This window comes from Coenobita brevimanus, chromosome 13 (genome assembly GCF_032717465.1).
Source record: "Coenobita brevimanus isolate Jiangsu-jjx chromosome 13, ASM3271746v2, whole genome shotgun sequence".
NCBI lineage: Eukaryota > Metazoa > Arthropoda > Malacostraca > Decapoda > Coenobitidae > Coenobita > Coenobita brevimanus.
The window spans coordinates 17,526,785-17,552,069 of NC_136966.1; the positions used below are offsets into that span (position 1 = coordinate 17,526,785).

The following is a 25,285-nucleotide window of genomic DNA, read 5'->3' on the forward strand; positions in this document are numbered from 1 at the left end:
CCCCGCAGAGGTTGGGTGTCGGACCATCTCCCTCTAGACCTCAGTCAAAGACGCTGACTGATACTCGCTGTTGCTCTGGAACAGTCATGCTTCCAGTCGTTATGATTAGTGTTACGGGCATTCCAAATGTTGTATTCTGTAGTAATCTATGTTGTAAAATATTGCAGTTTTATAAGAGAAATTGAAAACGAAAACAACCACAAAACCCGACTCACTTCGATACTTGCACTGCAGCTGTAGGGACTGAAAATAGGTCCCCAGTGAGCTGTGCTTCACGATGCGAAGAGAAAATGAGAGCTGCGATTATATCTGTGATTCCGGCGGCAGTGAGTGCGTGACTGAGAGTGCGTGGGGCTGTCGGTCGAGGAACCATGGATGAATTTGTTTTGTTCGTGTGTCTCAGCCTCGTCGCTGCTCAGCCAGGTTGGTATTACCTAATTACAAGTTTATCTGGTAAATATCTAAACAAATGCTGTTCCTGTGAGTTCATTCCTGTTAGGATAGGGTTGGTTAGAGTAGATTTTCTATAATGTTATTTTGTGTTAGGTTCTGTACTCTTTTCTAAATTGACGAAATCATGCGCGCAGTGTTATTCCAAATAATTACTAAGTTTATTTACCTGTATTTTTGTCAGTTGGTTTCTTCCACGAGTTCATTCAGGTAGACAGACAAAAACGAATGAAACCCATTGAATCCCGGTAAGTCTTTTGTCAGTTTAATTTTGTTATTTCTGGCAATTTTATTCATCCCGGGAAAGGTCTTTCGCACTGAAGGTTTTGGTGAAGGGTTTTAACTAATCTCTCTACTTCGAAAAGTCAGTCTCAGTCAGAATAAAATCGTCCACTGGTTACAAGATTAAAACAAGACGCCATCGCCTGCACTTTAAATTTCCTCTGCCCCACCCTCGCGTGGTCCCCCATTTTCTTCAGTATAATACAGCGTGACTTACAATGAATGACATTTACATACTAACAACAACACGAAAAGAACGCAAGTTTGTGCCAATAAACGGATTTTTTCATCGGGTTGATGTAAATTATCTTCAGTTAAAAAGTCAATAAACTTAATTGAAAAAGTAGACTGAAAAGACAATTACCCTTACCTGTAATCGATTACTGGCTGTATAATATCACTTTATACATTTTGCCTGTGGATGGTCGTCTGTGTACCGAAACTAATTATTAATATATTCTAGTGAACATGTTAACACGGATTATCAATTAAACAGATAATGGATTTTTTTTTTTTCCGATGTTTTCGTTCTTGATGTTGTTGTGGCCCCAGACTTCTATGGCACATGAATCCGCTGGACTACAGGGTTAGTTGCACTTCTGCAGTCCACCATCCCCCGTTCTGGCGATAGGAAGTGGAAGAACGTTTTTATAACCGAGCAGCTGCTCCATCCGGCTATATCGATGTCACCACGTGAAGGCGACCCTCTCCCGCACCAGCTTTGATACTGAGTGTGAAAATGTTTTGACGGACGTTATTTACTAAAGTAACACTAGAATGAACTACTGGTCTATATTGCTTTTACTAATTTAGGGAATTATGTGACATTAACATATTCACTACCATGACATAATTATGTATTAGTTTATTATTGCTGTCTCCAGGTGATTCTAATCAGTTTAGGCGAGACATGTCGAATTGTGGGTGTTAAGTGTAGCCTTTATTCATCCCTTCACTTTAATGGCTTTGTTTTCGCCTGACGGAACTGGGCCACTCCCACAACTTGAATACTGTCTTGGTTGAATGAAATTTGATGAGCCTTAGTTACGAGGCAAGACTGAGTCTCGTTGATCAGTAATTAAACTTTTCAATCTGGCAACACCTGGCCATCAACCGAACTGAAAGGAGGTAGTGATTATTATCAGGTTCATTAGGGCAATGATATCGTCTGATGGTGACCTGGACAAAATTGACCACGAAAAAAAAAGTGTTGTAGTGAAATAACGAAAATTATACATTGATCGCTGAAGGGATTATCCAAGTTGTGCATTATATATGCAGTCTCTACGTTAGTTAAACTGTTCCATTAATTTAATAAACCATGTTAATAAAGAATTTAACCACACTAATCCGTCTCACTGAATGATTTAGATCTTTTATGCTCTCGTGTTATCAGAGAATTTTGCACCGATTTATTAAACAACGTTAATACACGTTGTAAAGCTTACTCACGATTCATTAATGGTCTTATAATCTTAAGTGACTGTGGAGATTTCGTAACATCTCTTCCTCAGCAATTTATTGTACACATTACTGTTAATGTCTTACTGTGCTTTGTTAATGTAGTTTATGGCGAGATGAAAATGATATAAACAGCATACCAAGAATGCAATACACAAATTAACCATTAAGGAAAACGTGCTGAGAATTTCCTAGGCCAGTTTAAGGCGACCACTAGTGTACAGATGCCAGTGCTTACGGTAGTTATAATGGGACAAAATTTAAAGAAACACCTGCGCCTAGATTCCTGCTAGGAAGCAGAAATTTTAGCCTATAATGCTGAGATCCAGGGATGAAAAAAGTCCAGAAGTAATATATATATATATATATATATATATATATATATATATATATATATATATATATATATATATTGTTACGGAACAGAGAAAGATAATGTACACTTTAAGTGAGAATACTAAAAATCACCACTGTCCCGCAAAGTTCCAGGTTCAAAACAAAAGAGTTAGGTAAAATTACAAGTTAATGTTTAATGCTCAAACTAACAACAAAACATTCAGGACTCATAAGGATAATGTAATGGCAAAAAACAGGTTAAATATATGGTTAACTGCAATAGCCTCTATTAACACGAAATTAGCAAGTGTAAATTATCTAAGTCAGCCCTGTTAAAATGAGATACCAGATAATACTCAGTCAATGCAAGATATATTATTACAGATACAAAATATTATCAAAAATGACTGACAAAAACACATGAATCACAAAAACCTCACTAGGCCTAAGAATTAACAACTTATTCTACACAGTACAAGAAAAAAATGCAACAACACTTATACTCAAATTACACAGCTGCTAGATGGTTGGAGACTTCATGAGCACTCACAATAATAACTGTACAGGGGAGGACAGAGATGTGAACAAAATGAGGAGTAGATCTAAGTGGCAATAATGCAGAGACTGAGCTCATTATATAGGGGCCGGCAGAGCTTGATACAACTTGTAAGAAGGACGCGCAAATGAAGCCAGAGGGGACAAAGAGTTGACACTCCTGCTCTGAACAACAGAAAGAACGACTTACTCTACTATAAGGGAGGAGGGGGGGAGTGAGGTAGAACACGCTCGTGATCAAACAGGCAGCACACTGTACGTTAGAATTACACAAAGGATGATGAAATCATAGGCTATGTAACACCTCCCCACAAAGAAAAAGAAATTTACAAAGGAAATTTCTTATTACTCTAAAACAATCTGTCTAAAGTCTAGATAAGCAATCTGCAATAACATTTTCTTTCCCCTTGACATGTTGTATGTCTAATGAATACTCCTGAAGAAGTAGACTCCATCTTGTCAATCTCTGATTTTTATCTTTAAACTTACTAAGGAATTTCAGTGGGTTATGATCGGTATATATGACTATGGGGTCAAAACCAGAACACAAATAAAATGAAAAATGCTGTAAACCCAAAATCAAGGCCAAAAGCTCTTTCTCAATAGTTGAGTAGTTCTTTTGAGGTGGAGTGAACTTCTTCCTGTAATAAGATACAGGGTGTTTAATACCCTGATCATCCTCTTGCAGCAAAACAGCCCCAGCTCCTGTATCACTTGCATCAACAGCCATCTTAAAAGGCTTAGCAAAATTTGGAGTAGCGAGCACTGGCTGACTTAATAGGATAGCTTTAAGTTTGTTGAAAGAGGATTCACAGTTATCGGTCCAGACAAATTTAACTCCCTTTTTCAGTAGGTCTGTAAGTGGTGATACAAGAATTGAAAAGTTAAGAACAAATCTCCTGTAATGACCTACCATTCCCAAAAATCTTTGTAGCTCTTTCCTACTTTTAGGTCTGGGAAGATCACTTATAACCCAAACCTTAGCTGCTGGTGGTGCAACATGTCCATCACCAATTACGTACCCAAGGTACTGAACTTTAGCTTGACCAAACTCACACTTTCATAAATTAGCTACAAGATTAGCCTGAACCAAATGTTCAAGAAATTTACTGACATGGCATAGGTGATCTTTCCAGTTGTCACTGAAGATTAATACATCATCAATATAAACAACACACCCTGCCAAACCCTCTGTTACAACATTCATGAGCCTCTGAAATGTGGCTGGTGCATTCTTCATACCATATGGCATTACAGAACATGCAAAAGTCTTTCCTAGTGTTACAAAACATGAGATCTCCCTAGCACGTTCAGTCATAGGTACTTGCCAGTATCCCTTTAACAAATCAAACTTACTTATGTACCTAGCCTTTCCGATCTTGTCTATGCAATCTTCCACACGAGGGAGAGGGTAAGTGTCTGTTTTGGTTATCTGATTAACACGTCTGTAGTCAATGCAAAGCCGCTGTGACCCACCTGGCTTAGGGACTAGAGTGACAGGAGAACTCCACTCGCTCTGACAGGGCTCAATCATCTTGTGGTCCAACAGGTAGCCAAGCTCCTTCTGGATGAGAGGAACTTTCACTGGGTTCACACGGTAAGGAGGCAGTTTAATTGGCTTTGCGTCTCCAACATCGACATCATGCATCAACACAGTGGTTCTTCCTGGAGTAGCACGGAACACTTGCGGGTACTCCTGCAGTAATGCCGAAAACTCCTGCCTTTCCTCGGGAGGTAGATGAGAAAGCTTAGTCTGGAGATCATTCATGATATCAGGATTCTTCCCCAAACTATCACTCAGGCTCATGCTGCATGGGAGAACTTCACTTGCAGACTCGGGTGGAACAGCTACAGTGCAGACTGGATTATTTTCGTCCCGCCTGTGATATAACTTTAGCATGTTGATGTGACAAAGTTGCTTGTTCTTTCTACGATCTGGTGTGGCGATGACATAGTTGACATCACTGAGTTTCTTCTCCACGAAATAAGGACCACTAAACTTGGCTTGAAGAGGTTGCCCATGCACCGGTAGCAGAATCAAAACCTGATCTCCTGGCTGAAAGTGGCGTAACCTGGACTTCTTATCATACCAAGTCTTCATCTTCTCCTGAGCAGCTCCTAAATTCTCTCTCGCCAGCTGTAAAGCAGTGGACAGCCGTTCTTTGAATTTCATCACATACTCCAGCAGGTTGACGTCATCTTCCTCCGACAGCCAGCATTCTTTGAGTAACTTAAGGGGTCCTCTTACTTCATGGCCAAACAGTAGTTCAAAAGGTGAGAAGCCCAGTGATTCATTTGGAGATTCTCTTGCGGCAAATACAATGAATGGAAGACCTTTATCCCAGTCTTTCTGATGTTCCAAACAGTATTTCTTGAGCATCGATTTGAGTGTTTGATGATATCTCTCCAACGCTCCTTGGGTCTGGGGATGGTAAGCTGAAGACGTGATCTGGGTGATGCCCAACTCTTTCAGAGACTGCTTGAAAACATTTGACATGAAATTACTTCCCTGGTCTGACTGTACCTCCTTGGGCAGACCAAACTTTGTGAAGAGCCCTAGCATTTCCTTAACCACGTTCTTTGCTGAGATATTTCTAAGTGGAATGGCTTCAGGATAACGAGTAGCCATATCAATCATGGTCAACACGTAAGAAAATCCTGAAGAAGTCTTAGGAAGAGGGCTCACAATATCCACCAACACACTGGTGAAAGGCGCCTCAAAAGGAGGAATGGGAACTAGAGGTGCAACTTTTCGGTCTGATTACACTTCCCCACAACTTGACAGGTGTGACAAGACTTACAATACCAGGAAACATCCCTGAAGATACCTGGCCAGTAGAAGTGTTTCAAAATGCGTGCCACAGTCTTCCTCACTCCAAGATGTCCTGCCAAACTGGAATCATGAGCCACTCTAATGATATCCTGCCTACAAACACGAGGGATGACAACTTGATGTACAACCTCCCATTCACAGTCGGTTGATGCTGTTGGGGGTCTCCACTTCCTCATAAGTACTCCTGACTTTATACAATAACAAGTAGAAGCACCAGCTGACTCTTCCTCACTGCAAGCAGAGTTAGCTAGACTTTTCAACTCAGGGTCAGCAACCTGCAACTCAACCAACTCTTGACGAGACAAATTATCAACACTACGGGGTACTGCCTCATCTGGTGAGTGGTCCAAATTAGCAAGAAAAGTGTCAGCTAGGATAACATCATCATCATCATCATCCTCTAAATCACCAGTAACTTTAGACTTAGCCCTAGTGACAGCACATGCAGGGAACACATCAGGGACATCACAGTCCTGGGCCGCAGCCACTGGCTCACTAAACAACTGAGGAGCTGGACACACTTGACTTCCACCAATATCATTTCCAAGTAAGAAAGTTACACCTGACATTGGGAGTGTCTCAACCAACCCAACCATAACGGAACCATTAACAAAACCAGACTCTAAATTCACTCTGCACAGAGGGACAGAGAAGTAATTATTCCCTACACCCTGTAAGATTACAGTTTCATCAGATGAATTAACATTAGAGCCTAGAACACTGGTCAGCATAAGGGATTGGCAAGCACCTGTATCACGATATATTTTAACTGATTTCCTGTCATTACTGTCCAGAGGACTGACAAAACCATCAGACAGGAAATTAGCACATGAACCCTTGAGAGTGTCACCCACGTTACTGCTCAAAAGAGGAGCTCCATCATGAGAATTTAAGTTACCCCTCAAAGCAGGTTCAGTTAACTCAGTTAAGGAATTTTGGGAACTCAAGGGTGGACACTAGACCAATTGACTGAATATTTAAAGACTCCTTTTTGTTCACATCACGCTGTCTCCCGAAACATTTCTCCGTAGTATGACCAAGCTTACTACAATAAGTACATTTAATTTTCTGAAATCTAGAGGTGAAGCTGGTTTTTACTTCCTGAGAAACATCATCTTTATTCTCTTTCCTGTAACCTGTACTCTGAGTAGAGGCAACGTACTTACTCTCAGCTTTCCTTCTTTCTCTAGAATATCTCTTGTGAGTGAGAACATATTCATCAGCTAAAACTGCAGCATCAGACAAATTATCTATTCTTTTCTCATCAAGATATAGGCTTACATCTTTATTAATACACCTTTTGAAATCCTCCAGCAAAATCATCTGCTTAAATTTGTCAAAATCAGAATTTACATTCTTAGAATTTAACCACTGCTCTAACAGATCTTCTTTGATTTTTGCATACTCAACATGGGATTGCTTATCTTGCTTATAAGTTGTCCTAAATTTTACTCTATAGGCTTCAGGAACAAGCTCATAGGCCTTAAGAATCAAGCTCTTAACTACATCATAATTATCAGATTGATCCTGAGGCAAAGATGCATAAGTTACTTGAGCTTTACCGGTGAGAACAGTTTGAAGGAGTACTGGCCAATACGTTTTGGGCCAATTAAAACCTGTAGCTACCCTCTCAAACAACTGAAAATACTTAGTTAAATCAGATTCATTAAAAGGAGGGACAAGTTTAACATTTTTAGCCACATCAGAATCATCAGAGCAAGATGATCCAGTTCCACCTTGTTTCATGCGATACTCATGGTCTGCCTGAATCCTAGCAAGTTCAACTTGTGCGTGAAACTCAGCATCTTTAGCACGGGCCTCCTGCAGGGCTAGCTGTAACTTAGCTAATTCAATCTGCGTTTGCTCGTTTCGAGGAGTTACATTAAACAAGCTTTCATTAATCATGTCAACAATTTGATCTTTAGAATGATGAGAGCGAACAGCAATTCCCAATTGTTGAGCAACAAGCTTAAGTTCATTCTTTGTTCTGTTTTCTACATCCAACACTGTTTGCACATTTGACAAAAAATCTTTGGCTTCATCAAGCGTAGTAATAGTAGACATAATGAATAAATCACAGTCACAAAATATCAAGCAATATCCTTATGATAATATCCTGAATATCCTGATAAGAGGTCGCCAAATTTATGTTACGGAACAGAGAAAGATAATGTACACTTTAAGTGAGAATACTAAAAATCACCACTGTCCCGCAAAGTTCCAGGTTCAAAACAAAAGAGTTAGGTAAAATTACAAGTTAAAGTTTAATGCTCAAACTAACAACAAAACATTCAGGACTCATAAGGATAATGTAATGGCAAAAAACAGGTTAAATATATGGTTAACTGCAATAGCCTCTATTAACACGAAATTAGCAAGTGTAAATTATCTAAGTCAGCCCTGTTAAAATGAGATACCATATAATACTCAGTGAATGCAAGATACATTATTACAGATACAAAATATTATCAAAAATGACTGACAAAAACACATGAATCACAAAAACCTCACTAGGCCTAAGAATTAACAACTTATTCTACACAGTACAAGAAAAAATGCAACAACACTTATACTCAAATTACACAGCTGCTAGATTGTTGGAGACTTCCTGAGCACTCACAATAATAACCGTAAAGGGGAGGACAGAGATGTGAACAAAATGAGGAGTAGATCTAAGTGGCAATAAGGCAGAGACTGAGCTCATTATATAGGGGCCGGCAGAGCTTGATACAACTTGTAAGAAGGACGCGCAAATGAAGCCAGAGGGGACAAAGAGTTGACACTCCTGCTCTGAACAACAGAAAGAACGACTTACTCTACTATAAAGGAGGAGGGGGGGAGTGAGGTAGAACACGCTCGTGATCAAACATGCAGCATACTGTACGTTAGAAATACACAAAGGATGATGAAATCATAGGCTATGTAATAATATATACATATATATATATATATATATATATATATATATATATATATATATATATATATATATATATATATATATATATATATATATATATATATATATATATATATATATATATATATATATATATATATATATATATATATATCAGCAGCAGCAGCTATATCTAGTCCACTGCCGAACAAAGGGTTCCCCCAACCTCTTCCACGAATTCCTTTACTGAACCAGTCTTTGCCACGTTTTCCCTGCAAATTTCTCTATCTCGTGTCTCCATCTTCTGTCTGGTCTTTTTCTGCTAAGCTTACAATCTCTTCGTGTCCAGTCTGTCAGCCTCTTGCTCCATCGGTTATCCCCTATTCTTGCTATATGGCCTGCCCTCCTCCATTTTGTTCTTTTATAACTTCTATAATTTCTTTGACTTTAGTCTGCTCTCCCACCGAAGTTGATCTTTTCCTGTCTCGTAAAGATATATATATATATATATATATATATATATATATATATATATATATATATATATATATATATATATATATATATATATATATATATATATATATATATGTGTGTGTGTGTGTGTGTGTGTGTACATAAACATATAAACAAGAGGGGATTTGGGATAGGAAGATATTCAAAATTCTATACTCGTCACTACTTTTCACGTTGTACTCACAAAACCTTTGTAGTTCGTACACCATCTTTTTCAGGGGATATGGAGGGAGATGAGAGGCATTTGCGTAACCAGGTTATATCGGTGCCACCAAAGGAAGACGTCCCTCTCTTGCACCAAAATAAATGAATTAGTAAAAAAAAAAAAAAAAAAAAAAAAAAACTATTGTAAACGTTCAAGACAAATGATAAAAATAGGTAGAGGAACCGAACCTTATTATTCCGTACCCAGTATCGAGCCCCCTTTGTGAAATTTTATATCAGGCGTAGTATACACTGGTATATTAGTAAATACATCAATTTATAGAAGTATTTGAGAGAGAGAGAGAGAGAGAGAGAGTGAATTATACTCTTCCCAAATGAGAGTAATGTAAATGCAACGATTAGTCTATCTGTATATGAGCATCAGGAAATTGTAAGTTCCTTGAATGCAAACGCACCGACATATTTTTGTATTATGTTTGCATTCGAGGTAACAGTCTTCGTGTTTCTGCAGTGAACATTCTTAATTCATGAGTATGAAAATGGTGGGTTGGCATCACTCTATGTAAGCTCCATTCAATGTGATAATGTCTTTCTTTCTTTCATTTTTGCTTTATATATTTATTTATTTTTGCTGTAGGCTACCCATGAAGACGGCCAAATCCAGTGTTTCCCAAATTGTGTCACTCACTGAATCATTGTACCTACGTTTAGAAGGGTGAAGTATGGCAAGGTGCAGTCACTGAGTCTTAACGTGCGTGTGGGGGTGCGTCTGGGGTTGTCTGGAGGGTATCTGAGGGGTGTGTCCAAAAACAAAGCACACCATTCTGGATGCGATGGGGTGTAGGATACGGATGGATGAGTGCGGCTATCTATAATGTCCTTTGTCTTGTGAAATTCCTCCTCACATCAGATCATAATTACTGAGTGTAATCCCCTCACTCTGATGGCATATCTAACACAGGTATTGCAATAACAAGTATTTGGTCCTTTAAATGTTATTTTTCCAGTGTCGAGGACAGACAAGTTCATAAATAAGTTGCGTTTAACTACGCTATTTCTATTCTAATCGCAATAGGTCTAGGTGAGACAGTGGACCAGTAAATTGATCTCCACAAATTACCATTGGTGGAGGTCTTCGCATCCATCATTATTTTTTAATATTGTTGTCGATATTATTGTTATCACTGAGCCGGGGAAGGTTTATATCCAGGGGGTGGTTGGGGTTTATTGCTCACGTAATGCCACTCAGGGATGAGTGTGGCTGGTCATCTTTAATGTCAGGACCAAATTGCCTAGCCCCGGGCTCCTACACTTCTCATGAGGCGACGTATGATTGGATGATGGATGGCTTGTTATTATTATTATTATCATTATCATTATTATTTTATCGTCATTATTATTATTATTATTATTATTATTATTATCATTATTACTATTATTAACATCGTTATTATTATTATTGTTATTGTTATTATTATTATTATTATTATTATTATTATTATTTATCAGTATTATTATTATTATTATTATTATTATTGTCATTTTTTCCCCGATTTTCATCATACTTATTGAGGATGTATAGCGCCATGATTCCATTACACTAATCCAGTTTCAGTGACCTTGACCTACTAATTAATGTCACAGGACCAAAAATGTAAATAAAGAAATCCTGAATTTTCATCCTCAGTTTATTTCTAAATTGTTAAAGGTACATGAACGAGGAGGGAAATCCCGTGATAAAATTATTTTCTAAACACTTATATGGACAAAATTTTGAGGTCATACATGCATAAAATTAAGAAGTTTGGGACACTCCATTTTTCAACATTTTTTCATTGCTCTTCCGTACAGGGAAAACCAAAGCACAAATGAGGCCCTTCTTGGCCTTAGAAGTTGTGTCTGGTCCAGGACCAGGTCTATATAATTTTTGTTGGCAGTTTGACAAGCGGTTTTTGAGTCATTGCAAAAAAACATCATTTTCATAGGTGGAGATCAGTAACTGTCTCTGACAGTTACAGTCTTCTACTGTAGTTATTGATCTCAACCTAAAACCATAAGTGAAGAAATGTGTATCTGTCATTATACTACTACTACTACTACTACTACTACTACTGCTACTAATAACAAAAATAATAATAACAACAAAGGTAATCATCATCATCAATATTAATTAAACTTCTGAAATTGCTGAATCAGTATTCAAAGACCTCCAAATTCCAGGTCAAAATACTTTTGTTATCACTGCAGACATAATATTAAGAGACTTTTGGTATGACCCAAAAAATTTTACGGATTTTGACCTGGGACCTTGAGATCAAGGTCAAAGCAATTCATACCAGGCAAATCATGTTGTCTCATAACCCATTACAGTTCCACTGGGTTTGGTCAAAATTTGCTGCGAGAGAGCAAAATTTTGGCGCTAGTGCTAGGGAATGTGCCAAAAGAAGCCTGTAACCAAAGTTTATTACTTCTGAAAATTTCAAGTCTCTATCTCGAATGGTCTTGAAATGCCAGTCTTCTAGTTCTTCCCTCCCCCCCCCCAAAAAAAAAAGAATATCTCCAATATCAGTGACTCCACAGAATGTGGTGTTCTTAATAGTAATAATAATGATAATAATAATAATAATAATTATCATTATTATTATTATTATTATTATTATTATTATTGTTATTATTTTTATTGTTATTATTGTTATTATTATTATTATTATTATTATTATTATTATTATTTTTATAATTTCTCGTTATTATTATTATTACTATTACTACTACTACTACTACTCGGCTACTACTGTAAGTGCGTCACTTTTAGTCTCCGATTTTTCATCATACAAATTGAGGTTGTATAGCCTGGCACCTTGACCCTATTACAGTACACTGCCCCAGTTTCAGCTACAACATGTTTTTCGAGATTACAGGTCCAGTAATGTCCAAAACTCATGGATTTTTACCCTCAAATTACTCCAAAACTGTTACAGATACATAAACATGGAAGGAAATCGCATTAAAAAGTATTTTCAAACATTTTTATGGATGAAATTTAAAGGTCATTCATGCCTGGTACCACGAAAACCACTTTCCAACAATTTTCAACTTCCCTTCCATACATGAAAAACCAAAATATAAGTGAGGCACTCCTTGGCGCCTGAAGTTTTGTCTGGTCCCAAAACAGATTTGTATAATTTTTGATGAAAATTTGACCAACGATTTTTAAGTAATTACAAAAAACAGTAGGCCTATTCTCATAGGTGGAGATCAGTAACTGGCTTTGATAGAAACACCCTGCTACAATATTTATTATTATTATTGTTATTATAATTATTATTTGTATTGTTATAATAATAATAATAATAATAATTATTATTATTATTATTGATCTACCCTGGTTACAATAGATGGAAATTTTTATATCCGTTGTTATTATTATTAATCTGGCCATATAAATGGCGAAATTTATTGTTCTCAGAAGTATTATTATTATTATTATTCCTTGCACTTTTTTTTTCTCAAATCTTGATGATATTATGCAGGAAGGTACCCTAGGGTAGTCCAAGTACGGTACTTGTGCTAATATAAATGACCTTGACCTATTTCCGAAGTTCATATACCCATTTTTCGTGCAAAAATTGCTTATTTGTAATTGCAAAATCTCAGACACTAATTGAGATACAGTTATTTGATTGAAAATCCTAGTACTGAAAAGCTTGCTCAGAATTTTGGTTGAATATTTCATCATTTAGCCTTGTGGAAAGTACAGAATTCAAATGTGCTCAGTGTTTTCTTTATTGCACATTCTAGAGAAAACCACAAAAACGGTAAAGTTGTAAGTATACAGAAATACAGCTGTGGTCCTTGCTATCTGAAAAATATATAGTTACAGTTAGGCACACAGTTAGCCGATTATTGGGACAAATACAAAATGTAGCCATGCATTCTTTCACATCTCTGCCTTCAGATCTTGTTCATATTACACAAGAAGCTACCTTAGGTTACTCTAAGTACATGTTCCACATATGAATGACCTTGAACTACTTTTAAAGGTCACAGACTTGTTTATGATGCCAAAATTTCAAACCTTATATACCATCATAGTTATGGCAAAGCTTTGTTATTGTGGCTACACAATAAATAGGTAACTAGTTATTATTACTATTCCACCACTTTTCGTCTCCGGTTTTCATCATACTTATTGAGGATATACAGTGCCATGACTCTGTGACACTGGTACAGTTTCAGTGACCTTGACTTTTTTTTTTCACAGGTTCAAAAATGTCCAAAAATTATGAATTTTCAATCTCATTTTACAGAAAACTATTACTGATACATGAATATGAATGAAAATCCCGTGATAAAATTGTTTTCCAAATTCTTATAAGGGAAAAATTGGAGGGTCATTCATGCGTGACATTGTATTTCATTCACCTGACTTTTCAATTGCTCTTCCATGCAGGGAAAACCAAAAACATAAATGACTCACTGCTTGGCCCTAGAAGTTTTGTTTGGTCCTGGACCTTGTCTGTATACTTTAGGTGGCAGCTTAACCAACGGTTTTTGAGTTTTTACAAAAACCACAAGTTGTGCCCGGTCAACAATATTCTCGTAGGTGATCAGTAACTGTCTCTGACTCCTAGAGTTTTCTAGTTACTACTGATCTCCACCTTCAACCATAGGTGAAGGTCTTTGTTTCCGTCATTATTATTATTATAATCATAATTATAAAAATGATAATAAACAGTAGTAGTAGTAGTAGTGTCATTGTTATTGTTATTATTATTCCTTTACCTTTCGTCTCCAACTTCCATCATACTTGTTGGGAATGTACAGCACCATGATTTTTTTTTATACTGACCCAGTTTCAGTGACCTTGACCCACTGTTCACGGTAATTGGTCCATAAATGTCCAAAAATCTTGAATTTCAACCTCAGTTTACTTCAACATTATAGATACATGAACTTGGAAGGAAATCCTGTGAAAATATTATTTTGTATGGCTAATATATGAAGGATTTTCATCAGTGTCATTACGACATTTCGGACACCCAACTTTTCAACAATTTTCAATTGCTCTTCCATACAGGAAATACTAAAACATAAATGAGGCATTTCTTGGCCCTAGAAGTTTTGTCTGGTCCTGGACGAGGTGTGTATACTTTTTCTTGGCAGTTTGATTAGCGGTTTATAAGTTATCATAAAAAAAAAAAAGCAGTATTCTCATAGGTGGAGATCAGTACCTTCATGGATGCGATCAGGTGTAGGATACGGATGGGTGAGTGCGGCTATCTAAAATGTCCTCTGTCTGGTTTAATTCCTATTTACTTCAGATGATATTACTGAGTTTAATCCTTTCACTCTGGTGGTGTATCTACCACATGCATTGCAACAACAAATATTTTGGCCTTTATTTTTTTTCTGTGTCGAGGACAAATAAACTAATTAACATGTGTTGTTTACCTTTGTTTATTTCATTTAAAAAATCGCAGTACTTATAACGAGACAGTGGATAGGTAAATAATTATTTTGTTGTTGTTGGCGTGGTGGCGGTGCTGTCCCATCGGTCATCTGAATGTGAACCCAGTGGACTGCAGAATGACATTACTCTCATCTTGCAGTTCACCGTCTTCCTTTTGAGGGGACATAGAGGGAGTTAAGGGACATTTGTATACGGTATTGAGGCAGTGGTGCCGTCCGATTATGCTGATGCCACAACATGAAGGCATCTTTTCCCAGCAGCTACTAACTATTTAGGTAATGTCCGGTATATCGGTGTATGTGGTACTAATTCCATACGACCATCCTTAATTCCTGCCTAAAAGCTGGGGCGAGGTGAGATCCTGAGACTAAGAGAAATATAAAAAAGATCACCTGGTGAAAAAGGCTCATGCGTCATTCATATACTTTCGTATCATTCACACCTTCCGAATCCTTGCTCCATCTCACAAAGCAACCTATCTTCACAAATTTTATTGCATTTTTCTTTGTGGATGCACTGTACATACGAAATGACCCCATGTTTATAGTGAAGAGTAGAGAGAAAGGGGGAAGAAGATGAAGACTACTTAGGATTAATAGAAGGGTCATTTTGGCAGATAAGGTGTTGTTGAGTGGCAGTCGTAACCTAGAATATGAAACATAGCAATCAAATTTGCATCCAGGTCCCCAGCTGTAGGTTAATGCTTGATGAACGTTGAACAGAGGAAATCAACATAGTCCAATGGATTTGACCGGTCCGAGAAAGAGCAAGGGGAACAGGGAAAGACGAAACTGAAGTGAGGGTGGGGGTGGAGTTTGGCGGATGAGGGAAAGAAAGAAGAGAGGGGTACATAGGTAACTTGGTGTGTGTGTGTGTGTGTGTGTGTGTGTGTGTGTGTGTGTGTGTGTGTGTGTGTGTGTGTGTGGAGGAGGTGGAGGGGGTTGGGGGTATATATATGAAGTCAAAGAGAGAGGAGTAACAGAAGAGAGTGTTGTGAGATGGCTGGACAAGTTTGAGTGGGAGGGCAACGGGTAAAAGTAACTTACTTTGGTGAGACAGAAGCGAGTCAAAGATAAAGCGAGAGATTCTGGAATAAAGGAGGGTTATGCAAGAGATTATATGGATCGATGGACTAAGTAAAGGGTTCTGTGAAAGATTTTAAATCGAAAGAGGGTTTTTAGAAGGGATAGATAATGTGAAGCACGTGAATATGGATGTTTATACCTGTAGGGTAGAGTCAGGATTCCAAGGGCTTCAATGATAAGTGAATATGAGTGTAGCCCATTTAATTTTGGAATGGAAGAGGGGTAATATAAAGGAATTTAGGGATGTGGATGTAATGAGTATGAGGCAATGGAAGAGATTTTAAGGTGAAAGAGGGCTGCCATAACAAAGATGATAGGAGTGGAAGGACACGATGGAATAAAGGAAGACTGACATAAGGAATTTTATGGATGGTTAAGCAGAAATAAGTGAAAGAGGGCTGACATGAGTGATTTTAAAGATACGGGAGAGGACGAAGTTAAAGAAATTGAAATGAAGGATTTTGTGGATCAAGTGGGTGGATGGTGCGAGGCAGGGATAACAGGAGAGACATTCCCAATGATGAAATTTTACAGACACAGGACAGTGGATGTTTAAGTGAAAACTAGCTCTAAATTGAATGACTTATGAAAATAATCAGTCGAAATCAACGTTATGGTAACCTCTTATACTCGTATGTGCAGTAACCTCGGTGATCTGATGATGCTTTCTTTTTTTTCCCTGCTCATGACCATATTAGTCCCCTTATGAGAAATGTTTAGAACTGAAGAGGTTAGACACAGCCTTCATTAACCTTTTTAATATGAGATTTACTTCCCAAGTTGAATATAATTGCCCTCGGACTCAAGGTTTTAACACACTGACTGGAAAGGCACCCCGTCTCAACAAAGGTATATTCAGGACTGGAGGTTGTGATGTTCCACTAGTCGGTCTGTCTTCCCTTGACGGAATTGGGTCAATCTCATTGCTTCAATTGTAAGTCATAAAAATTTGCATAAAATTTGAAGAAAGTTTGTTATAAGGTAGGAATGAGCGTCCTTGGGTACCAGTACTAGACAAACTTACGCTTCAGTCTGACTGGCTGATACGGGATTGACCATTAGATGAGCTGAAAAGAGAGGGATTTTTGCCACCTTTAAAAAAAAAAACTGTGAGAATGCTTTCTCTGTTTTGGTGGATGGAGAAAGGCGTCTTCAATGATGTCCTTGTCATATTCTCAATGGCTAGTGGCTCATATAAGAAGTAGGAAGCATGGATTCCAGGCATTCGGCAGTTACCTTATATCCAGAATGTTGGAGCCTTTTTTTTTCTTCATATCAAGGCTAGTATGGACTATTTGCACTCCCCAGTTCCACTACAAAAGTTAAAAAAACATTAACTGCAGACCTTAAATTGGCAGTGAACACAATGTTTCATTTTATATAGGCCATACACTAGTGTCTCATGGTAGTAGATCAGTTTCCCTAACAATGTCATGCATTCATTTTCCTAAGCCTCCAAGCCAGACCTTACCCCTCCATTGGCAGAAAAAGGAAATGATGATAATGATGGTGATGATGATGATGACATCTTTCGTACAGGTGCACCTCCAGTGATCAAGGAACACCCAAACAACGTGGTGGTGCGACGCAATGATCCTGCCACTCTGAATTGCGCCGCCTCGGGCAGTTCCAGAATCCGATGGTTCCGGGACGGAAAGGAAGTGACCACGTCATCACAGGATCAGCGTTCACACCGGGTGCTTCTGCCCTCAGGTTCATTGTTCTTCCTGCGGGTCACGGCCACCAGGAGGGACAGTGATACGGGAACATATTGGTGTGAGACCTCAAACAGCTATGGCGCCACACGTTCAAAAAATGCCACACTCACTGTGGCCACACTGGCCTATGACTTCCAGCAGCAGGCTGACTCCTCTATAAAAGTGCTGGTAGGGGAATCCATCACCTTGCCCTGCCGGCCTCCCAAGGGCATTCCACCACCTGAGGTGACCTGGCTCAGGGATGGACACCAGGTCACCAACTCCAGCCGCATCAGTGTCAACCAGGATGGCGATCTGATAATCACCCAAGCCGTCCAGCAGGACTCGGCCCAATACATATGTCATGCCCACAACGCTGCTGGCACCCGTCAGGCACCGCCATCACACCTCACTGTCATGAGTAAGTTATTTGTTCATGTGTTGATTATCACTTTTCCACCTTAATTATATGGTTATATGCACTAGACTAGGGCAACCAAAAATAGTTACACCATATTTCAAAACCCGTAATAAAATTCTGTATGTTGTGCCCGCAATGTTGGTGGCTCCCATGAGGCTTCTCCAACTCACCCTGCCATCATCAATAAGTGAACAGTTTCAAAAAGAAAACATTTATTATTTTTTTGGTGTCTGGGCGATTTTATTCAGCTCTGGGGAGAGTTTTCGAGCTGGTGGGGTTAGGTATAGCCTACATTAACTTCATCGATAAAAAATATCATTCTGAAGTTGTATAAGATCATTTAGTGGATGCAAGAACAAAATATACAGAAGACTACATCATGGGCTTTTATTAGTTGACGGTTGGTTGTGTTTATGATTGCCCATTGATCATATTATTATGACTGCCTAATATATGAGGCCCTGCACGCCACAAGGGGCGAAGCGCCATACCATCTGAAACCTGTTTGTTTCCACCAGCTCCTCCCTCAAACACTACCCTTTGACCGCACAAAGTCGCTTTGCTTCAGACTTTCACCTTTACTGCACTAATTAGAATTAAACAAAGCGACTTTGTGCATTTGGTAGGAATTTGAGTGTAAAGTGGAGGGACTGTAAGAAAATGTTCAGGAAAGAGGTGAAAAGAGTAAGACAGGGTGGAAGTGAAGTTAGCAGGGGAGTGAAAGATAAAAATGGTAGATTACTAGTGGAGAAGGGAGAAAAAGTGAGCAGATGGAGAGAACACTTTAAGGAATTGTTGAACGTAGAGGATGGAAGTAATGCGAGTATAAGTGGCTGGGGAATGGCTGGGAGAAGGAGGGAGGTGAGAAGACAGGAAGAAATCAGTAGGATAGAAGTTGTGGAAGCAATGAAGAAAGTTAAATTGAAGAAAGCCCCAGGAATTGATGGAGTGTGTGGTGAAATGCTGAAGCATGGGGGTGAGATAGTAGTAGAGTGGATGTGGAAGATGTGCAGATTAGCCTGGGAGGAAGGTAGAGTCCCGGAGGATTGGAAGTCAGGTATAATTATTCCCTTGTACAAAGGAAAAGGGGAAAAAGAAGTGTGTGGTAATCATAGGGGCATTTGTCTTCTTAGTATAATAGGAAAAGTGTATGGTAGGATACTTATTGACAGAGTTAGAGAAAGAACAGAGAAATTAGTTGGAGAAGAACAGGGAGGCTTTAGGAAGGGAAGAGGTTGTGTAGATCAGATATTCATTCTTAGATCTTTAGTTGAAAAGTTTCTAGAGAAAGGAAAGAAGTTGTATGCGGCTTTCATGGATTTGGAGAAAGCATATGACAGGGTGGATAGACAAGGATTGTGGAAAGTGTTAAGAATATATGGAGTAGATGGGAAGTTGTTGAATGCTGTGAAGAGTATGTACGATGGTGCGAAGGCTGCAGCGCGTGTGGATGGTGAACTAAGTGAATTTTTCTCTTTGAAAGTTGGGTTGAAACAGGGATGTGTCATGTCTCCATGGTTGTTCAATCTGTACATGGATGGGGTAATAAAAGAGGTACAAGGTAGGGTAGTGGATGTTGGAGTGGCCCTGGTGAGAGAGGATAGTGTTTGGAAACTCCCTGTACTGTTGTTTGCAGATGATACTGTGTTGTTGAGTGAAGATGAAGGGGAGCTGCAAGGCTTGGTGGATGAGTTTGGGAGAGTGTGTAAGAAACGGAATGAAGGTGAATGTAGGGAAGAGTAAAGTGATGGTCTTTGAGAGAGGTGAAGTCAGTGAATGTACAGCGAGGTTGGATGGTGAGGAATTGGAAAATGTGAGTACGTTTAAGTACTTGGGTAGTGTGATGAGTAAGGATGGAGGTTTGGAGGGAGACGTGCTTGAAAGGGTACAGCAGGGAAGAAAGGTTGCTGGTTCTTTGAAAGAAGTGATAAGAAACAGGGAAGTGTGCATGGAAGTGAAAAAGTTACTACATGACAGTATTGTGATACCAACTCTAACGTACGGAAGTGAAGCTTGGACGTTGTTGGAAGGACACAAGTCAAGAGTGAGAGCAGTGGAAATGAGTTATTTAAGAGGAGCCTGTGCAGTCACATGGAGAGATAGGCTGACGAATGAGGATATAAAGGAACGTTGTGGTGTTGATGTGGATGTGATAGGGAGCGTTATGAGGAACACACTGAGGTGGTTTGGCCATGTGGAGAGGATGGAGGGTGAAAGACTGACGAAGAGAGTGTATGTGAGTGAGGTGGAGGGGGGAAGAGGGAGGGGGAGGCCGAGGATGAGATGGAGGAATGGGGTGGAGAGGTATGTGAGAGAGGGGGGTGTGAGTTGGGAGCAGGGTAGTGAAATGGCGGGGGACAGGGCGACTTGGAGGCGATTTGTTTGTGGCCACCCCAAACGGGATTGAGGCGTCTGGCAATAGATAGATAGATAGATAGACTTTGTGCAGTCGTTGGGTAGTGTTCGAGGAAGCAGCTGGTGGAAAAAAAACAGGTTTCAGCTGGCATGGCACTTTGCCCCTTAAGGCGTGCAAGCCCTCATTTCTTTTTTTTTTTTTTCCTTTTTTTCTTTTTTTTTTTTTACTGATTGTTTTGATGTATTATTCCAAAATTTTCTATGCTATATAACTATGACAGTAGTAGTAGTAGTAGTTGCAACTCCAGGCGTATCTGTATGTGAACCCAGTGAGCTGCACCAATGTTGTCATTGTCTTGCAGTCCACGATCTTCCTTTTAGGAAAAAGAGATGGAAATGAGGGACGTTTCTATAACCGGATAGCAGATCTGCTCAGTCATACCAGTGCCACCACATGAAGGTGTCTCTCCAGCACCTTCAAGCACCATGCTATTATCATGCCTTGTATGTTTAATACCAACGTAGTTACACTATAAAGGTGTTAAATGCAGAAATGATTTGTTAGGTTGCTGTTGTTGTGACTCCAGACTCAGCTGTATGTGAACCCGGTGAACTGCAGGCTGAAGCTGTGGTCATTTTTGGTCCAGCTGATATAAACAGATAACAGAAAACCTAATTTCGCAAGAAAATGTCCCCCTTCTTTGTTTAGTTACTGATTTACCATTATCCATGCTGCATTACCATTGTGGACATGGCAGTATAATAATTTCAGTACACAGTTATTCTACCATTATACTGTTTATTCTCCCAGCATCCCCGTGGTTTGAGGAGCAGCCATCCAACACGTCAGTGGCGTCAGGTGCTAGCGTGGAGTTGGGTTGCCGGGCAAGGGGCTCTCCCACCCCGACAGTCACTTGGAGGCGGATGGACGGAGGGATGCTGCTGGGAAGAGCCATTATTGAGGACCAGCAATTAGTTCTGCAGGGGGTGACAGTTGCAGACTCTGGTGTGTATGTGTGTGAGGCGGAGAGTGAGGCAGGTGTGGCCACTGCTAGGGCCACACTCACTGTGCTAGGTGCGCCAGTGCTGACCCAGCGACCTCAGCATCTGCAGGTGATTCATGGCAATGAGGCACAACTGCAGTGCCATGTGGAAGGCCAACCTCAACCCCTCGTGCTCTGGCATCTCCCCACTCTGGACGGGATGGCTGTTCTGGCCCCTGGTCACAGTAGCAGCCACTCCTCAGTGTCTGATGATGGCAGTACTCTCCTGTTGCACCAGCCAGCCACACGGGACATCGGTGCCTACTACTGTTGGGGCATTAACAGTGGTGGTGGGGTGAGTGGGCGAGCAGAAGTGGTGGTGGTAAGAGCACTGCCTCCACCAGTAGTAGGTGTGGGACCCAAGGACATGACAGTGGCCCCTGGAGGAGTGGCCAGGTTCTCATGTGAGGTGGTGAGTGAAGAAGCTCCAGCGAATGTCACCTGGTGGTAGCAGCCCTCCGCACACCTGCCGTCCCGTCAGCTGAGCCTGCACCCTCACCAGTCTCGGACCTCCCTGCCAAAGAATGGTGCCCTCATTATCAAAGATGTGCGATTTGATGATGCAGGCATATACAGCTGTCATGTAGCGGCAACAACAGGAAGTATACAGCAGGAGGCAGTGCTTAAAGTGGTGGAGGACACAGAGCCAATGGAGTCACCACTACTGCCACCACCACCCACCAAGCCTCGTATAATGGGCTGGAACCAAACTGCAGTGCAGCTAAGCTGGCTGCCCAACTCCCAGGGCAGCAAGACTGACCACCAGTGGTATGCTGTGGAGTACTGGTGTCAGGGATGGTCCGAGTGGCGGGTGGCTGATGCTGTTGTCACACAAGAATCATGTGTTGTCAGTCACCTGTCGCCAGGCCACACCTACACTTTCCTGGTGCGCACTGTCAACAGTCAGGGGGCGTCGTTCCCAAGCCCTTGGTCTGATCCTGTCACCACCAGAGCCAACCCACACCCCACTCTCACTGCAGACCAGGTACTGTATTTATAAACTGATCTACATTTTGCTCTGTATAAGATTCTTTGAATAAAGGGAATGTCTTTGCTTATACAAGCACCAGCCACTTTAGTTTAAGCTAATATTAGTGACAGTAATACTACAAAAAGTGTTTTGCCATAATACGTATCTTAAAGAAATTTGTTTAAATGTAAAAACTGTCTAGGACCCTTTATAAATCCAGGGCTCCCAGAAAATTACCCTCTCCAGTCGTCTGTATAGCTGGGACTGCTCAGTCTCCACCTGTAAAGAGCGAAGATAGTTTGGCTGCTACATTAATATACTAATCAACCTTCTTGTCACTGGACAAAAAAGGGGCACTATAAAGCATGAAAAGGGTTATAGAAGGTAGAAAATTATATGCTGTACACACTGGTCATACTGACTGAGGCATCCCTGCAGTACATATGAATTGGCCTGTGTTATAGGAGAACCACCCTGTGCCTTCCCCAGGTGCGTCAGGTCCAGCGTCGCCTGTCGCATTCCCTGGTAACTTTAACCAAGGCTACAGCCATGGCAGCAGACAGTGTTATGCTGAGCTGGAGCTTCTTGGAGCCAGTGGAGGATTGGGTTGAGGGGGTGTTTGTGTACTGGATGGCGGAGGGAGGCAGTGTAGAGGTGACTACTGTCCTGGGCACCTCGTCCACCTATCACATCCACAACCTGCACCCCAACACGCCTTACACCTTCTTCATTGTACCCTTCTGGCACAGGATCGAGGGCACGCCGTCGAACTCATACCACCTCACCATGCCTGAGGACGGTAAGTATTCTTGCTAGCACTGAAAAGTTCGTAGCACCTCTACCTTAGAAATCTGTTTTGCATATTGTACCTTTTTATCCTCTTGTACATTTTTAAGGTAAATAGGGTCGATACAAAACTTATGCAAATTATATTTATGAGAATAATTGGTGTAATATGCACGGTAAATTGCTAAGAAAAGGTGTTGACAGCTACAAAGCTTCCAGTGCCAAGTGTATCCTAATATGACCCTAGATTTCTTCCAGTTTCGGTATTATAGGAAAAACAAACATTTTTTCACTATGATGTTCTTTTTCTCTTTGTTGCTACGAGTTTCGTACTTCCCATCTTCTTGTTTCTGGATCCTCCCTGACTCAATCATTATGAAGGAGAAAAATCACGATGATGGTTATGACTACCATTTGAAGACAGAGTTCAGATTAGGAGAGACTCATCGAATTGGAGGGGTTAGATGTAGCCTTCATAAACTACAACATAAGCCAGCACGTAGTAGTCCTCTATCAGAGACATGTCGGCTGCATTAGCTACTGTATGATAACATTAATTAGTAATGTTGTTTGAGGCTAGTTTTATAAGAAACAGTGTTGAAGTTTCTATGATGACATGGTAGTCAAACTACCATACTGTATTTTACAGTTTACGCCAAGCATCGCACAGTTGGTGCCTGTGTTGTATGTCATTGGTCTAAGAGTATACTATGTGTCCCTGGTTCTATGAGTATCATATGTACAGAAACAGTTAATCTGATAGATAAGCAGATATGTACAGGTATGAACTCAGGTAGATAGACTGATAAACGTATAGACAGATATATAAACAGACTGATATGAATAGATAGATAAATTGATAGGGAGAGATAGAAAAAATAGATAACACTTCGAGATATAGTGTTACAACCAAATCATAATATAAAATGTTCACTCCCGTCTTTTCAGTGCCACGGACTGCGCCAGGTAACGTGCGAGTAACGAGGCAAGAGAAGGGTTCAGTGCTGATTGAGTGGTCGGGCATTAATACTGAGGAGGTGCAGGGGGAGGTGATAGGGTACATGGTCACACTCAGCCACAATGGTAGTCAGGTTACCGAGACAGTTGATGCACCCTACCTGGAAACTCGTGATTTACTGCCTGGACACGTATATACCGTGCGCGTGGCGGCGCTCACAGGTGCTGGAGCGGGACCTTTCAGCGCCCCTGTAGTGGTAGAGGGACATGGGTTGGGCAAGGCAGTGGCAGTAGGGGAGGTGCTGTACGCCCCGACACACTCAGTATGGTTGGCGTACCTACTGATTCCGTTGGTGCTGTTACTGGTGCTTGGTACGGTGTGGTACTTGTGGAGGGTACAGCACAAGGCACCACCAGCCAGCCCACCTCACGCACCTCCACTGTACCAGGACCCTTCCATCAATATGTACAGTGACCACAAGGTATGGCAGCCGTCTGACAGTGATAAGGATTCCAGCTTATCCTCCTCACGACTCCTCAAGCCGTATCAGATGGTTAATGAGTACACGGAACCAAGGATACTGCTTCCCAACAACACTGCTGAAGCATACGCCACAACAGCCCTGCTGGCCTCATCACCACCACACACGTCCTGCTGCCATCCAAGTGATCAGTCTGCTAAGATGCAGGTCAACTGGGCTGCCATCCTGCCTCCTCCGCCAGCCTCTCCACCGCCTGACCTTGACTTGGGAGAGCCACAGCAGCAAGGGACGCCACCCGGAATGTGCTCCAGGGCCTCCCGGTATGATAATATGGGCGAGGCAGAGCACTACGGGATGCCCTGTGATGCCACCTCGGAACACATGTATGAGTCGTATGCACAGGTCACCTCCTTCGACAGATTCCTCACCTTCAGGAGCCTGCAGCGATGTGGTGATAATAAAGTGCCAGTTGACTGCCACCTTGCTCACCCTGGCCAACCACCACGTAACAACACACCCTAG

General features: G+C 40.6%; 1 protein-coding gene across 1 annotated transcript; it reads left to right on the plus strand.

Annotated features, from left to right (window-relative positions):
- Window positions 1-324: 324 nt before the first annotated feature.
- Window positions 325-25,285, plus strand: LOC145415009 (roundabout homolog 1-like). Its single transcript, XM_080284429.1, is given in 5 exon segments — window positions 325-423; window positions 17,592-18,170; window positions 21,337-22,553; window positions 23,028-23,337; window positions 24,273-25,285. Coding segments are annotated over 5 exon segments (3,171 nt in total). The 5' UTR covers window positions 325-371.